Genomic DNA, 17,432 nt, shown 5'->3' with positions numbered 1-17,432 from the left:
TTAATATGGAGTCCCCCCCCCCCTTTGCATCTATAACAACTTCCACTCTTCTGGGAAGGCTTTCCACAAGATTTTGGAGTGTCTGTGGGAATTTTTGCCCATTCATCCAGAAGAGCTTTTGTAAGGTCAGGCACTGATGTTGGGCGAGAAGACCTGGCTTGCAATCTCCGTTTCTAGTTCATCCCAAAGGTGTTCGATGGGGTTGAGGTCAGGGCTCTGTGCGGGCCAGTCAAGTTCTTCCACACCAAACTCACCAAACCATGTCTTAATGGACCTTGCTTTGTGCACTGGAGCACAGTCATGCTGGAACAGAAAAGGGCCCTCCTCAAACTGTTCCCACAAAGTTGGAAGCATAGAATTGTCCAAAATGTCTTGGTATGCTGAAGCATTAAGATTTCCCTTCACTGGAACTAAGGGGCCTTGCCCAACCCCTGAAAAAAAAAACCATACCATTATCCCTCCTCCACCAAACTTTACAGTTGGCACAATGCAGTCAGGCAGGTAACGTTGTCCTGGCGTCCAGCAAACCCAGACTCGTCCATCAGACTGCCAGACAGAGAAGCGTGATTCGTCACTCCACAGAACACGTTTCCACTGCTCCAGAGTCCAGTGGCAGCGTGCTTTACATCACTCCATCCGACGCTTGGCATTGTGCTTAGTGATGTAAGGCTTGCATGCAGCTGCTCGGCCATTGAAACCCATTCCATGAAGCTCCTCGCGCACAGTTTTTGTGCTGATGTTAACGCCAGAGGAAGTTTGGAACTCTGCAGTAATTGAGTCAACCGACCTTTGGCGGCTTTTACGCACTATGCGCCTCAGCACTCGTTGACCCCGCTGTGTGACTGTACGTGGTCTGTCACTTCGTGGTTGAATTGCTGTTGTTCCTAAACGCTTCCACTTTTCAATAACACGACTTACAGTTGACCGTGGAATATCTAGCAGGGAAGAAATTTCACGAACTGACTTATTGCAAAGGTGGCATCCTAGGACAGTACCACGCTTGAATTCACTGAGCTCTTCAGAACGACTTATTCTTTCACGAATGTTTGTAAATGCAGATTGCATGGCAAGCTGCTGGATTTTTTTTAAATTCTTCATTTTTCACAGCAGTATATATTACAAAATGCATATCAAAACAATAACAGTTTAATTTTCTTCTGCCATTAGCTGCTGGATTTTATACAATTGTGGCAATGGGTCTGAATGAAACACCTGAATTCAATGATTAAGAGGTGTCTCCCAATACTTTTGTCCATGTAGTGTGTGTGTGTGTGTGTGTGTGTGTGTGTGTGTGTGTGTGTGTGTGTGTGTGTGTGTGTGTGTGTGTGTGTGTGTGTGTGTGTGTGTGTGTGTGTGTGTGTGTGTATCAGTGTTGATATTTAAACGTGCATGGATAAGTCGAGCGGTTAGCGACGTCTCCCGCGGTGCGGGCGATACGGGTTCGCGTCCCGGCCACGGCATTTTCTGTGGTTGCCTCCCGAATTTGCTACAACATTCCGCTCCTCATTAGTCGAGCACTCAATACAATTGACGGTTTCGAGAAAAAAATGCTAACAAATTTGGGGGGGGGGGGGACCACAGGAGTGGCCGGGACGCGAACATGTATCTCCTGCGCTGCGGGAGACATCGCTAACCGTTCGACTAAAGGCTTAGATTCGGGAAGCGCGTCCCCACGCTTAAGCATATCAGCTCCTCCACGCCTTTGGGCGCATACGCTTCCGATGGCCTTACGGTTTCACCATCCCACTTCTGACACCAATTTAGCAAATTCGTGGGGCAACCACAGGAACTGCCGCGGCCGGGACGTGAACCCATATCGCCCGCACCGCGGAAGACATCGCTGATCGCTCGACTAAAGGGTCCGACCCATCAGCCAGCGGCCAACGTGTCTACTAATCCATGCACGTTACACTCACCCCCTCCTTCGGGAAGCGCGTCCTCACGCTTAAGCATATCAGCTCCTTCACGCCTCTCCACCAGTCCGTCGCTCTGGGGGTGGAGGGGCGTTGTCCTAGTCTTCTTCACGCCCCCACTGGCAAGCTGTCTCTGCCATGTCGGTGGAGACCAAGGTCTACTTTTCCCAGTGGGCCACCTTGGCCCAGCGTGATGGACTGTGGTACCGGGTCTGGCAAGCGTTGGGCCGGGGAAGAAGTGTGTGGCAGTTACTGGTGCCCAAGGACTGGCGCCAACGAGTGCTACGGGCGGCCCATGGCTCGGTGGGGGCAGGTCACTATGGGGTGGCAAAGACGCAGAACAAACTACGCCAACGGTTCTACTGGGCCGGATGCAGGCATGACACTGAACTTTTTGTGCACTGTTGTGATGCCTGCACTGCCAAGAAAGGACCAACCAGGCGCTCCCATGCCCCTCTACGACAATATCCGGTGGGGGCCCTGTCACAGCCTCTCGCCCTTGACATCAAAGCGATCGCCCTTGACACCTGCTGACCCCCCCCTTCACCCCGGTACACCAGCTGGTCGCGCCCTCTCTCCCTTGACATCAAAGCAATCAGCGTCTCGAGCTGGTCGCGCTCTCTCTCCCTTGACATCAAAGCAATCAGCCTCTCGCCCTTGACGTCAAAGCGATCGCCCTTGACACCTGCTGACCCCCCCCCTTCACCCTGGTACACCAGCTGGCCATCAAAGCAGTCAGCCGCTCTCCCTTGACATCAAAGCGATCATCACCCTTAAAAAGACTCCACTGTGGACCAGTCTTCGCTGGAATGTCGCCTTTCATGGACTTCTGCCTGCCTGCCTACCTGCCACTGAGCCAACTCCTGCTCTACCCCTGAGATCGGTTACTTCAATAAAGACTTGATTCTTCCCTTACCTGGTTGTCCCGTCTGCTTTTGGGTTCTTTCCTGATACGTGACAGTACGTTCCAGCCACTATGGACCCAGCAGACCATTCCACCACAGACCTGGCCACGGTCTGCCAGGCTGTAGCCAACCAGGAATTGGTCCTCGGCCAGCACAGCCAGGTGCTACAGGGGATGGCTGACGCCCTCCGTGGGCTCAGCTCAAAGATCTCCGGAATCCAGACCCAACTTAGTGCCTCCGCTAGCCCGGGATCCGCCCCTCCAGCTCCGCCACCCCCAGCGCCATCAACTTTGGCTAAGGAACCAAGGGTTGCCCCGCCCGATAAGTATGATGGAGATTTTGGACTTTGTCGCCCTTTTTTGATGCAGTGTGAGATTGTGTTTAACCAGCAGCCCCAGTCATATTCCACGGATGGAGCCAAAGTTGCTTACATCATGGGTCTTCTCCGGGGAAGCGCCCTGGATTGGACTACAGCGGTGTGGGAAATGCGGGCCTCCACGTCCTCATCCTACGCTGAGTTCACCACTGCTTTTCGCCAGGTTTTTGATCATCCCGTGCGGGGAAAGGATGCGTCAAAAAGACTGATCTCTCTCCGCCAGGGTTCCCGCAGCGTCGCCGACTACTCCGTTGAGTTCCGTACGCTATCAGCGGAGAGCAGATGGAACAACGAGTCCCTCCAGGCCAGCTTTTCCAACAGTCTCAGCGAATCCATAAAGGACGAATTGGTTTCCTACCCCGAGCCTGGAGGGTTGGAGGAATTGGTTACCCTGGCCATTCGTGTGGACAGCCGAGAGAGGACACGCCGCTTTCCTGGTCACAACAACTTTCCACGGGCCACACCTCCAAACGCTGGGGGCCGAGCTCGCTCGCCTGAGGCTGACGTCCTCCGAGAAAGTCCGAGGCATGACTCTTCCCCAGCTTCGGAGCCGATGCAACTCGGCCGCTTCCGGCTCAACCCGGAGGAGCGTCAACGCCGCATCACCGAGAACAGCTGCTTGTATTGTGGTCGGCCTGGTCACTTTCTGGCCTCCTGCCCTCACCGTCCGTCAAAACTAGCAGGCTCACGAGGGAGGGGGAGGATCCTCGTGAGCCCAACTGTCTGCCCTCTGTCTCCTCGTCCACGTACCCAGTTGCAAGCTACCATCAGTTTTAAAGGTCAGTCCACTAAACTTTTGGCTTTAATTGACTCTGGAGCTGATGAAAGCTTTTTGGATGCAACTGTTGTGAAGCAGTTAGGTCTTGCCACTGTGAGTCTGGACCAGCCTCTTGAAGCTAATGCTCTGGATGGACGTCTCCTGGCCCGGATAACCTCTAAGACCGAGCCTGTGCGCCTCCTGTTGTCGGGAAACCATCAAGAGGAGTTAAGTTTTTTTGTTATCAATTCTCCATTTGTTCCCATTATACTTGGTCATCCCTGGCTAGTTAAGCATAGTCCCCATATTGATTGGTCATCGGCCAGAATTTCAAGTTGGAGTCCCGTCTGTCATGCCATATGCCTCCAGTCTGCTCTGCCTCAGTCTGTCCCCTGTCAAGTGTCAAGCCCTGGCTCCAGGAATGCCAAGCCCGATGCTCTGTCTCATGTGCATGGGGAGGAGTCTGAGCCCAAGCTCCAACCTGACACCATCGTTCCCCCTACCTGTGTGGTTGCGGCTGCGGCTGTCACCTGGAACATCAAAAGGGAGGTCATGGCAGCACAACAGACTCAGCCTGACCCAGGTGATGGTCCCCCCGGGCACTTGTTTGTTCCAGATGCTGTTAAATCTAGTGTGTTGCAGTGGGCTCACTCCTCCAAACTCACCTGCCATCCTGGAGTAACCCGTACCCTAGCCTTCCTCCGTAGGCGGTTCTGGTGGCCTTCCATGACGGAGGATACTGGGTCTTTTGTTTCTGCCTGTCCTGTTTGTGCCCAGAATAAGCCCTCCACTCAGGCCAGTGCCGGTCTGCTGCGCCCCCTGCCTGTTCCACACCGTTCCTGGTCGCATCTGTCCTTGGATTTCGTCTCTGGTCTGCCCGCCTCCGACGGTAACACCGTTGTACTGACTGTTGTTGATCGCTTCAGTAAATTTGTTCATTTTTTGCCCTTGTCTAAACTGCCTTCGGCTCGAGAGACTGCGGATCTGCTGGTCAGGGAGGTTTTCCGGGTCCACGGTCTTCCCCGTGAAATAGCGTCTGACCGTGGCCCCCAGTTCACTTCTGCTGTCTGGAAGGCTTTCTGCTCTGCCATCGGTGCCACCGTCAGCCTGTCATCGGGGTTCCATCCTCAGACCAACGGCCAGGCCGAGAGGGCCAACCAGGCATTGGAGACTGTTCTCCGCTGTGTGGTGTCTGCCAACCCATCCTCTTGGTCCTCACAACTCCCCTGGGTAGAATATGCCCATAACACCCTGCCATCGTCTGCTACTGAGTTGTCCCCTTTTCAATGCCTTTACGGCTATCAGCCTCCCCTTTTTCCTTCTCAAGAGGTAGACATTCCGGTTCCGTCTGTCCAGGCCCATGTCCGTCGGTGCCGTCGGACCTGGGGACGAGCCCGTGCTGCACTGCTCAGGACCTCCGGCCGTTACCAGCGCTTGGCGGATCGTCATCGCACCCCTGCTCCGGACTACTCCCCCGGTGACCAGGTTTGGCTCTCTACCAAGGATCTACCCTTGAAATCGGACGCTAAAAAACTGTCCCCCAGGTATATTGGTCCCTTTCCCATTGTCAAAGTCATTAACCCCTCTGTGGTACGTCTGAACCTGTCCCGCACTCTCCGGGTTCACCCTTCCTTCCATGTGTCCTGCCTCAAACCTGTCTCTACCAGCCCTCTAGTTCCTCCGGCCCCCCCGCCCCCACCTCCTCGTATGATCAACGATCATCCGGCTTACATCGTTCGTCGTCTCCTGGACTCTCGTCGCCGCGGCCGCGGCCTGCAGTATCTCGTGGACTGGGAGGGATATGGCCCGGAGGAGAGGTGTTGGGTCCCTCGTCGCCTGGTCCTGGACACGAACCTCATCCGGGACTTCCACAGGACGCACCCTGACGGGTCTGGTAGGTCGCCCGGTGGCGCCCCTCGGAGTGGGGGGTTCTGTCACAGCCGCTCGCCCTTCCTCTCGCCCTTGACATCAAGGCGATCGCCCTTGACACCTGCTGACCCCCCCCCTTCACCCCGGTACACCAGCTGGTCGCGCCCTCTCTCCCTTGACATCAAAGCAATCAGCGTCTCGAGCTGGTCGCGCTCTCTCTCCCTTGACATCAAAGCAATCAGCCTCTCGCCCTTGACATCAAAGCGATCACCCTTGACACCTGCTGACCCCCCCCTTCACCCTGGTACACCAGCTGGCCATCAAAGCAGTCAGCCACTCTCCCTTGACATCAAAGCGATCATCACCCTTAAAAAGCCTCCACTGTGGACCAGTCTTCGCTGGAATGTCGCCTTTCATGGACTTCTGCCTGCCTGCCTACCTACCTGCCACTGAGCCAACTCCTGCTCTACCCCTGAGATCGATTACTTCAATAAAGACTTGATTCTTCCCTTACCTGGTTGTCCCGTCTGCTTTTGGGTTCTTTCCTGATACGTGACAGGCCCCCATGGAGCGGGTCGGTGTTGACCTCCTTGGCCCATTTCCCACCACAGACAACGGAAACCGATACGTCCTTGTGGCCATGGAGTACTTTACCAAATGGCCTGAGGCGTATGCGGTCCCAGACCAGAGCGCTGCCACTACAGCCGAGCGGCTAGTGTGTGAGATGTTCTGTCGATTCGGTGCGCCCGAAGAAACAAACAGCGATCAGGGGCGGAACTTCGAGGCACGGGTGTTTGTCAACGCATGGGGGTGAAGAAGGCTAGGACAACGCCCCTCCACCCCCAGAGCGACGGACTGGTGGAGAGGCGTGAAGGAGCTGATATGCTTACGCGCAGAGACCCGCTTCCCGAAGGAGGGGGGTAGTGTAACGTGCATGGATAAGTAGACACGTTAGCCGCTGGCTGACGGATCTGACCCTTTAGTCGAACGGTCAGCGATGTCTCCCGCGGTGCAGGCGATACGGGTCCACGTCCCGGCAGCGGCAGTTCCTGTGGTTGCCTCCCGAATTCGCTGCATTGGTGTCAGAAGTGGGATGGCCATCGGAAGTGTATGCGCCCAGAGGCATGAAGGAGCTGACCCTCGTCGTACTGCATGCGTTCGCCAGCTGCATCTCTCCGGCCGGCAGTCTCGAAGAAGACACCTTCCCACTTAGTGACAAGGCGAATCCAGGCCGAACCATTGCTTTTTCCGACACACATAGAGACGCATTCATGTGACGAACACAAGCCGACTCCGCCCCTCTCCCGAAGACAGCTTCATCGAGTCTGGCCATGGTCGGATCTGACGAGCCCGGGGCGCGAACCCCGGTCCCCAGTGGGCAACTGCATTGACACAAAGCCGATGCTTAGACCACTACACCACCGCCGACCCAATATATTTTGTTCTTATTTCTATTTTTTGCTCTTATTTCTATTTTTTTATTTTATTTTATTTCTATTTGTTTCTGTTTTTCTTGTTTCTATTTTGTTGTTATCTTGTATGTTTGTTAGTGTTTAGTTTTTTCTTAATAGAGCATGCATGTCTGTAGTAGAACCCAATTTCCCCTCGGGGATGAATAAAGTGTTCTGATATATATATATATATATATATATATATATATATATATATATATATATATAAAACCCAGCCACTGAGGATGCCCAAGCCAGTACATTCTTAGTGCCGGTCCCAAGCCCGGATAAATGGAGAGGGTTGCGTCAGTGAGGGCATCTGGCGTAAAATCTTTGCCAAATCAAATATGTGTGTAGCCTCTTTTACCCCATAACTATAGAGGGCAGGACCCTAGGTTCTCTCACTGTACTCCAATTTATCTAGCCCGATTTTCAGAGTTGTGGCACTTCCCTGCAAAATGCCCACATAACAGTAGCAGAATTTCTCTTCTGTACCCTTTGTGATCTTCGGGGGTAACTGGAGACGGGTTTTGAAGCTTTCACAGTTGCGACTGCACTTGCAGTCACTGATTCAGTCACCCTATGGGCGACTTTCTGCTGTAGGTGCTTCATTTGCTTCTTCAAAGCTGCCAGCTCGGAGTCAGGACGGGGTTCACTGTGCGGAGATGCACTGAGGGGTGTTTTCTCAGCACATTCCTGTATGGCCTGGTCTGGCTTAGTCGCCAGAGATGCAACTAAGGACTTTAGCTCTTTTATTTCGGCTTTCAAGCTCTGAATTTCAGCCTGCTTTAAGTCAGCCTCTTGCATCGCATGTACACACTGCACAATGGAGCCGAGGTTTTTCCTTGAGGCCTCATATTCCTCCTCTGTACGTATCTCCTTCAACAGCTCAAGAAAGGTTGGCGGCTTGGCTTTCCTCTTTCTTAGGCGGAGATTACATTAAATCTGAGGCTACAGCACCTCTCAACAATTGCTCTACCCTATACACTCAGGCAGGATACCACCTCGCTGACTCACTTTATATAGCGCCTGCTCCAGACGCCTCAGGAAGTCGGTGAGCTTCTCACCTGACTGCTGCTGCATTAGGCGGAACAGGTCATCTCCAGACACTACATACCCAAAAACATGTTCAAGTGCTTCCAGGCACTGTTCAGGGCTGACATCAGGATTGCTGGCTCGGGCTGCTTTAACTACATCAAACGCCGACTCCGAGCCTTTAAGGCTTTCCATCAGGCTGCACCTTTTCTCCTTAAGAGAGCAGTCACACTCTTCTACCATAAGCCGTGATTGCTCTAACCAGCATTCAAACTGTTCCTCACCTGCAGGAGTGGGCAGGGTTCCAGAGAAGAGACGTAGGCGGTGATAACTACCACGCTCGCTAGGGGGCTTTGTAAGCAAATCACTAAGTGCGCGCAGGATGGATTCTGTTGGGCTAACGGGAGGGTCTTGGTTATTTAGGCATGGAGAGAGCATGCTCTGGAGGTCCTCCTCCAGCTTGCCCTCAGCCTGCAGCAGCCCTGCTAACTTCTTACTGAAATCATACACAGGTGCAGGTGGGGCTTCACCTACTATGACTATATAGGCCACGCCTCTTTACCGCCAGTAGGCAGCGCTTCAGGAGGAACGTTCTCTTTCTTTAACTTCTCCCGGCATTCACACAGGATCATAAACCTGTCACGTCGCATGATGAAAATCCTACCTCTGACACGCACACGAACCAAACATTTCACTGTCTGCAGGGTCTCTTCGATTTTAGTGACATCCACATCTTCTGGGATGAGGACCATAAGTGTATGAGCCTCATCTAAAAGCTCACCACGACACCGTCCCTAAACTCCGTCACTAGCTCAGCTTGACCTTCCATTTTCTCCAATGAGATTTTTCCTTATGCAACTTTAATTTGTCTTAGCTTCTAACTGATTCTATTTTTTAAATATTCAACTATCCCAGCGGTGCCTCTATTTTACCCCTTAACTATAGAGGGCAGGGCCATATATATATATATATATATATATATATATATATATATATATATATATATATATATATATATATATATATATATATATATATTTCAGTTTGGGTTCCCTAATTATACCAATTCCCATGAAATGAATAACCTTTAGATGAATAATCAAACAAGACAAAGTTGCAACTCGAAAATTTTAATTATTGTAAAAAAAACAAACAAAAAACCCCCCAAAATAAATAGTGCACTTTCACTATATCAGGCTCAATACAGTTAAAATACAGAATTAAAGTAGGTACCTTTTTCAATATTCCAAATCAAACACACGTGTCCTCCACGGTATACCCAGGGATTGTCGATATTCCTAAATATAGGAAAAACTGAGCTGAAAGGGCAAATCGTGTGTGATTTCTCCCCAGCTACCTACAATTTCTCCCATTTCATCGACTAGCGTCACGATGTGACGTCAGTCCAAGCAGGAAGTGGGAATATTGGGAGAGCCGGAAGAGCGGCGAGAGAGCAATCAGTCCAAGTAGCGCTACAGTCCTTCCCATCAAATCCTGTAGTGACGAGGGGGGTTTGCGTTCAGGTGGGATTTTAAATTCTCTTTCAGTTTTGTTTGGAGTCGTAGACGGTGAGTATTTGTCAGTCCCTTCATGACGCCTGTAAACAAAAAAAAAGCAAAAATCTGAATAAAGCAGAATCAGTATGTGTTGGGACAGAGAAGCAGAAGCTGTTAGCGCGGCCAGCTAAAACTAGAACAGGAAACGCCGCGGCCAGTTTCCAAGTCCCTCAGCGAAATCTCTGGATAAAATCGCCTTTCCGTTACTACATACGCTTTTCTATTCGTGACCGTACAAACACGCAAACGTCGTACAAGATGTTTTCGGTTTTGTTTTTGTAACCCGATCTGCTTGTCTAAGTAAAGCATATCGTGACATTAGGTGTTGCGGATTTCCAATGAATGCGGGTCGATTAATTCGCGGCTCTGCGTTGTCATTTCTTCTCTCTCTCTCGACAAGTTTGCTCTTCTAGCCGGGTTAGATTAGTTGATAATCCCGGTTTACATATCATTTGTCCTGGGTATCGCAAACTACCCGACAGGAGCCACGTTCACAGGGCTCATTTACTTAACAATGCGGAAATGTGTTGGGATGGGATTGGGGATAATGCTGCTATCTGGTACCCACACCCCCCCCTTTTTAAATTGTGGTTTTTATTCCACGTCCGTCCCGTCCCCCCCTCCTCCTTAATTTTAAATCTTTTCGTCTGACCGAATTGACAATTTTGGTACCAGTTGGACCAAATTGCTTGCTGTTGAACGTCATTAGCAAATGGGCGCGGTTGTGCTCCAGTCACCTCTCTGAAAGTTTGGGTGGGAGAAGGAATTTTACCTCGTCCTCCGACGTTTCCCCCTCGTTTCTGCCCGAATGAGTGGAGCCATGTCTCCTGGCCTTGGTGATTGAAAACAGATGCTGATCGGTCGGATTGTGTTGAGTCATGTATCAAGATTTAGTCTGTACAGGACAGAAACTCTTTGTGCTGCAGGTCACACAGAATAAATACGACGGACCAGAAAGGGAAGTTTGATGTTCAATCAATCAAGTTGCATTGATGTTGCCGTACAAATCTGTCAAACCGCAGTTAAGATAAGAATCACAATGTTGATGTAGGGTGGTGGTCAACATTGCTAGGACCATTAGGATAACCGGAAAGTCAAGGGACTTGAAATCTCATGTAATTTTGCACTGTATAATATAAATAATAACAAACAACGTCATCTTTACGAATCAAAAAGTTTTTTTTTCATATTTCAGCGTGTGTGATACAGACCTCGCTAAAGATGTGGAAGGCTGCAGCTGGACAGTCAGTCAATGTGGCTGTGGATGATGGAGGGGACGACTGGGAGACTGACCCTGACTTTGAGGTAACTGTCCTGCCAGGTTGGGGCCCACAGAAGCCTTATTCCCACACGTGTATCTCTGTCGCCAATTCCCCACCATCCCTCACAATCACTCCTGCGGTCAGCTCATGATGGATGAAGTGGAAGAACTTGATGAAATCTCCATCTTTCAATCAGGAAATATTCACATGTTTAGCTTGTTAGAAGCTTCAAGAACCCAAGTTTGCTATTGTAAGATCAATATTATGGATGTTACTGTTTTAAGTTTTTTTTTTAAGTAATGATCAACCAATAATGTTACCTCCTCCTGGAAAAATCTCACTGAGCAAAGGAAACTTAAAGTACCCCTCCACTCAAAAATGTGTTTTTCTTATGTTTCTAGTGTTCTTATGGAAACCTACAAGCGATAATATCCATACAACTCCATGGGATTCATAAAATGACCAACAATCACATAAAGGGAAAATAACAGAAAAAATATTCAGAACTCTCCTTCGGCACAGTTTAGATATGTAGATAGCCTCGTGTGTGTGTGTGTGTGTGTGTGTGTGTGTGTGTGTGTGTGTGTGTGTGTGTGTGTGTGTGTGTGTGTGTGTGTGTGTGTGTGTGTGTGTGTGTGTGTGTGCGCGCGCGTATAACACTGTTTTTATGTATTGTTTACATATTGTTGGCATGCTCTCCTCCTACATGCCTACATGTCCACATACTTTAAGGTGTGTTAATCTATGAGGGGACAAGTCTGATGCACTGTTGCAGTCTTGCTTGGCACTAGTGGTGCGAAATGATCACGACTTTACTGCATTACCCAAGGTGCATCCGAAGCCACAAGCAGCTTTGGCACACAAGTATTAAAGGCTGTTTCCAATGACATTCTTCTGAAGCGCACCGCCTCTCAAATCCCAAGCAGTACAGAAAGTGAGGGGGTGGGGGTTGGGGGTCGCCTCGCTCCGACATCCCGGTGGTTTTGAATTTAAGACTACTGCGAATGAGCCAGTTCCCAGGCAAACTTGGTTGGCTATCAAGGTCAACAGATATTATACATAATGTAAAAATCTCAGCCAGATGGAATATATCTTTCTGCAAACTTTGATTAGACATCTCGTATAGAATTATATAACAGCGATGTGATAATGCGAACACACTGTGACATCATAGTAGATATCATTGTCCGTTTCATAACCACTGCTGTGCCAGCTACTGCCCGTTAGAAGCTAGAAAACAAAAGACGCTAACTACACTTACTATTCTGATATGTCTGCTAGTCACCAATTTTGGTGCACAACAGAGTCTGGGTCTGACTGAGGCTCAAACATGTATGGCTGAATCTCTCCAATGTTTGCTCTAACGTTAGCCATCTTGAAGCACACCGCTCTTTCACTGGCCAACCTAGAGTAAACATGGGTCATGGGCGGGGTGTGAGGCCTGTGTTATTTGCATACTATTCATAGATCCTGAATTTCTGAATGAAGGAGAAAGAGAAGATGTGCTTCCAGCCCTTTTTCAGAGTTTTTTTTAAAACTTTTTATGTGGGAAAACCATGTTAAATAATATATTAATAATCTCAGAGAATATTTAAACTTTAAAAAAGTGTCTGGAGGGTTACTTTAGACCTTTACTGAATTTTAGTGGACTTGCAGTGCATAGCCTTGAAATCGAGGCATGCCAGTGCTATAATTTGATTAAAGGCTTATGTTTACATCATCGGTAGTTCTATTAATGGCCCTGTTTTTTTAGGACTTTTGTTGTTGACAACATTGTCAGACAACATCTAAGAATAAATTTTTAACACTAATGCAATCCATGATGATTTGTGTGAAAAATCAGGTTCTATCAAAAAAAAGAAAACTTGCGTATTAGTTCCCCTAAGAGGCTGAGATGCTTCTGTGAATGGTTGTTCCAGTCCATAGCTTGTTATTACAGCTCCTCTCATATGACATGAATACAGCACACATCCTCCTATATTCACCCTGTGTCCTTTGCTGTGCTAAACAATTTCTGTTGTGTTCACTGTCTATCGGCTCTCATCTTGTATTTTATATGGGTTCTAGAATGACCTGACAGAGAAGGAGCAGCGCTGGGGGGCTAAGACGGTGGCTGGCTCTGGACACCAGGCACACATAAAGTAAGACATAATTACATGGGTCATGTCAACATAGATAACAGTAATATGTGTAGTTTCTGAAATAGTTTTTTGGTAGTACATTGTTTTTGACTCTTGCAATGTTAAATTCTGCTTTGTTGCCTTTGTTTTTTTTAGTCTGCTGCTCAATTTTCCTATAGGAATGAATAAACGTTTGTGTTTATCTTTTTATTAGAAGGGTTCTGGTTATCAGTTTAAAAAGATGAACACATGTCTTTTCATCCCTATGGGAAAATTGGCCAGCAGACTAAAAAAAAAAAAAAAACCCCACACATCTGCCAACCTCTACGCATTCTGCGTAGTCACTCCGCATTTTGAGAACAAAATACGCGACTACGAGTTGATAGTCCAAAATACGCAAAAGAGCTGCCTTTAAAATAAATGCTGCGCCACTCTGATGTCCTAGCGGCATAAACCGCCGTTCTTGCAACCCGCTCGTCATGTGGCTGGGAGGTTCGTATCCCAGACTCGCCGTAACCGCTCACGGCCAGAGCGTCCATGGGATAAGGCATTCGTTAGGCCACCCTTACACCGAGCCATAGTGGGTGTAGATTGGTGTAGTGTTCGGGGACTCGTCGTTCTCCAGCGACCCCTCTGGCTTATCCGGGCGCCTGCAGCCAAGCAACCGGAAGCATTCTCCCTACGTCTCCTTCGCGGCCTGAAGGTAATGCAATCCATGCAAGGCTTCAGCGTGTAAAATAGCAAGAGCAGCCGACACGAGTTTGAAGGAAGATGGTGTAACGACTATCTCCTTCCTGTGGAAACGTGAGCTAGAGGAATTATTCGACAAGAGTTCCGGCCATATGCCATTGGGTTAATCGGGTGGGATAAGAGGAAAAACTAGAAATCTACTCATATATTTTCGGAATGTGTGTGTGTGTGTGTGTGTGTGTGTGTGTGTGTGTGTGTGTGTGTGTGTGTGTGTGTGTGTGTGTGTGTGTGTGTGTGTGTTAGTTAGTGTAGATAGCGGGACCGAAAACTAAAGCACTTATGATCCTAATTCTTTTTGGAGGTGGTAGGTATTGTCTCGGAGAGTAAGGTAAAAATCCCAGAAAATCAAAATTATGCATAATTATGCATAAATATGCAAAATATGCATTTTTCTAAAAATGGCTAAAAACCACTTTTCTCGGCATTTCAGATGATTCTGAGCATCTTTGATTTTTTTCACCTATATAAAAAAAATTTCTGGGACTTAGAAATGTTTTGGCATTATGCAAAATAAATGCATTTTTGCAAAAATGCACTTATGATCCTAATTTTTTTTGGAGGTGGTAGGTATTGTTCCAGAGAGGACCAGAAAAATAGCAGAACATTAAAATAATTATAATAATTATGCATAATTATGCAAAATACACATTTTCTAAAAATGGCTAAAAACCACTTTTCTCGGCATTTCAGATGATTCCGAGCATTTGGGGGTAGGGAGTTGGAGTGGGGGGGGGGGTTTAGGCGCAGGGGGAAGGCGGTTAGCTGGCAGGATGAAGAGGAGGGAGATTTAGACGGGTGGATAACCAAACCGCTACATTGAAGCGGGGTTCTTCTATCTACTCATATATTTTCGTAATGTGTGTGTGTGTGGTGTTAGTGTGTGTGTGTGTGTGTGTGTTAGTTAGTGTAGATAGCAGGACCAAAAACTAAAGCACTTATGATCCTAATTCTTTTTGGAGGTGGTAGGTATTGTTCCAGAGAGTAAGGGAAAAATCCCAGAAAATTAAAATTATGCATAATTATACAAAATATGCATTTTCTAAAAATGGCTAAAAACCACTTTTCTCGGCATTTCAGATGATTCTGAGCGTTTGGGGGGAGGGAGTTGGAGTGGGGGGGGGTTTAGGGGCAGGGGGAAGGCGGTTAGCTGGCAGGATGAAGAGGAGGGAGATTTAGACAGGTGGATAACCAAACCGCTGCATTGTAGCGGAGTTCTTCTAGTAAATGTATAAAAAAAAATGCTCGAGTGATTTTAGGCCTCCATAAAAATGTTTGTTTGTTTTGGGCTTCAAACTGAATTTTTTTTTTTTTACCCGATGCAAGCCTACTAACATTGTGAACAGTCATGAATATCAATGACTGGCAGTTTTGTTTTTTGATTTCAGTATTCAATAAATAAGTGTTTTTTCACAATGTACTGTGTGATGTCCTTTTTTCAGTGTGCACTTTCGGCACGCACGCAAACACACACAAAAAAAAAATCTTGTATGTGCGCACGCAAAAAGGACCACTCATTTTTATTCTTTAAGGTTGGCAGGTCTGAGTTTATACTATAATGTGCGGTGTTTTCTTGTTTTTCTTGATGTCTTGCTTAACTTGTAAAGGGAACCAAACTGCTCCCTAATCTTGCCCTTCCAATGTCCTAGTATCCATAAGCTGCGTGAGAATGTATCAACAGAGCATACCAGCTTGAAGCAGAAAGAGTTGGAAAGCATGCCCAAGGCTTCACACGGATATGGAGGCAAATTTGGAGTGCAGCAGGATCGCATGGACAAGGTGTGAAAACAGTACTGTTTACAGTTGTTGAGTTCACATTGTAAACAGAACTTTAACTGGCTTTTTGGTTTCACTTTCAGTGAATTTAGTGAGTTATTAAAGTTTATTTTCATATGATGTGGTTCGTACTGACAATTGTGACCCAACATCAGAAATTAGTGTTCAGTTTTGAAAAGTTATATGTGAAAGGGGGTTAATATGTTATTTTGGTTTTAATCTTTTTTTTTTCCATCAAAAAGGTGCGTTTTGATTCAGCTTTTCCTGAAGTAAAGTGGGTCTTCTGTAAAGTCAGATGAGCCAGAGTTTGTGCTGCTTGGTCACAAATTGATACACCAAGCAGTGTATCAAACAATTTTCATTACATCAGGAATAAAAACTTGTTTTGTCTCTGGAAACATACCTGGCAACATACCAAAACCGAATTGGAAGCCAGCAGAATAGGTCTATTGTACTTATATGAATACCATGTAATGTGTTTTTTTTTGTGGCTACGGTTCTCTTTGAATATGTGCAAAACCCCCTTTTTTTCCCACAAGGTTGTACTGAGTCGGGAATCATAACTTGGTGCATGATGATTATGTCTGAGAAACTTCTTTGCCAGACATCCAAAATCAATGGGCGTCCAGGTAACGAAGCGATCTATTTTGTTGTCTACCAACACGGGGATCGTCCGTTCGAATCCCTGTGTTACCTCCGGTTTGGTAGGGCGTCCCTACAGACACAACTGACTGTGTCTGCGGGAGGGAAGCCGGATGTGGGTATGTGTCCAAGTTGCTGCACTAGCGCCTCCTCTGGTTGGTCGGGGCGCCTGTTTGGGGTGGGTGGGACTGGGGGAATAGCGTGATCCTCCCACGCGCTAATCCCCTCAAAACTCCTCACTGTCAGGTGAAAAGAAGGGGCTGGCGACACCACATGTATCAGAGGAGACGTGGTACTGCGTAGCCCTCCCCAGATCGGCAGAGGGGGTGGAGCAGCGACCGGGGGCTCGGAAGAGTGGGGTAATTGGCCAGATACAATTGGGGAGAAAAAATAAGACATCCAGAATCAGACAATGGACCAAAAACACCACCTTCATGTGCTGCATCTTAGTTTTGAAGCAGGGTTTTGAGTAACCTTGTTGATGAGTTGTTTAACATGCACACCCGTATTTTTCATCAGACTTTTCATCTGATTATATTTATCTGGGTAAAGTCAAAATCAAAGTAGGTAAAACACCCAATATTTTTTCTCAATTTTTCAATTTATTGATTTATGTAAATGTAGATGTTTTTTTCCCCCTTGACTTTTGGTGCTAGTGGACACCTTACACAGCAAACTCTATGTTGTTTTGCACAGTACAAAGATAGATCATCATTAGAATCCATGTATGCATAAGAATTGGAGCTATAGGGTCATTTTGGCTTAAATCATATAAACACTTTAATGGAAAATTGTGCCCTTAAAAGGATTTACTCCCGGTAATCTGGGTATTGGTGTCCATGTAAAATGTGATCCCTGATGTGTCACAAAGTTGTAATACTTCACATGAGAAATCGTGATGACCAGAAGTACAAATGAACTGAATTTTCATATAACTTGGAGCCCCACGAAACAAGTTTTAAAGACCGAGGTCATTTTTAAGTGACTTTATACATTTTAAAGCAAAAGAAAAGTCTTTTACAG

General features: G+C 47.6%; 1 protein-coding gene across 3 annotated transcripts in view; it reads left to right on the top strand.

The window, feature by feature from the left end:
* The first annotated feature begins 9,739 nt into the window (after positions 1 to 9,739).
* LOC130111244 (src substrate protein p85-like) overlaps positions 9,740 to 17,432 on the top strand; it is a 38,739-nt gene continuing 31,046 nt past the window's right edge. For 2 of the 3 annotated variants that reach the window (XM_056278356.1, XM_056278354.1), the window contains exons 1-4: positions 9,757 to 9,874; positions 11,058 to 11,167; positions 13,192 to 13,265; positions 15,641 to 15,770. In XM_056278356.1, coding sequence (XP_056134331.1) covers positions 11,084 to 11,167; positions 13,192 to 13,265; positions 15,641 to 15,770 — 288 coding nt within the window. In that variant the 5' untranslated portion in view covers positions 9,757 to 9,874; positions 11,058 to 11,083. Of the gene's footprint in view, positions 9,875 to 11,057; positions 11,168 to 13,191; positions 13,266 to 15,640; positions 15,771 to 17,432 lie in introns of all 3 variants that reach the window. The other variant, XM_056278355.1, reaches the window with a different exon arrangement.

This window comes from Lampris incognitus, chromosome 4 (genome assembly GCF_029633865.1).
Source record: "Lampris incognitus isolate fLamInc1 chromosome 4, fLamInc1.hap2, whole genome shotgun sequence".
In the NCBI taxonomy this organism is placed as follows: Eukaryota; Metazoa; Chordata; class Actinopteri; order Lampriformes; family Lampridae; genus Lampris; species Lampris incognitus.
Note: the sequence above shows the minus strand (reverse complement) of the source record. Positions and strands in the feature narration are given on the sequence as shown.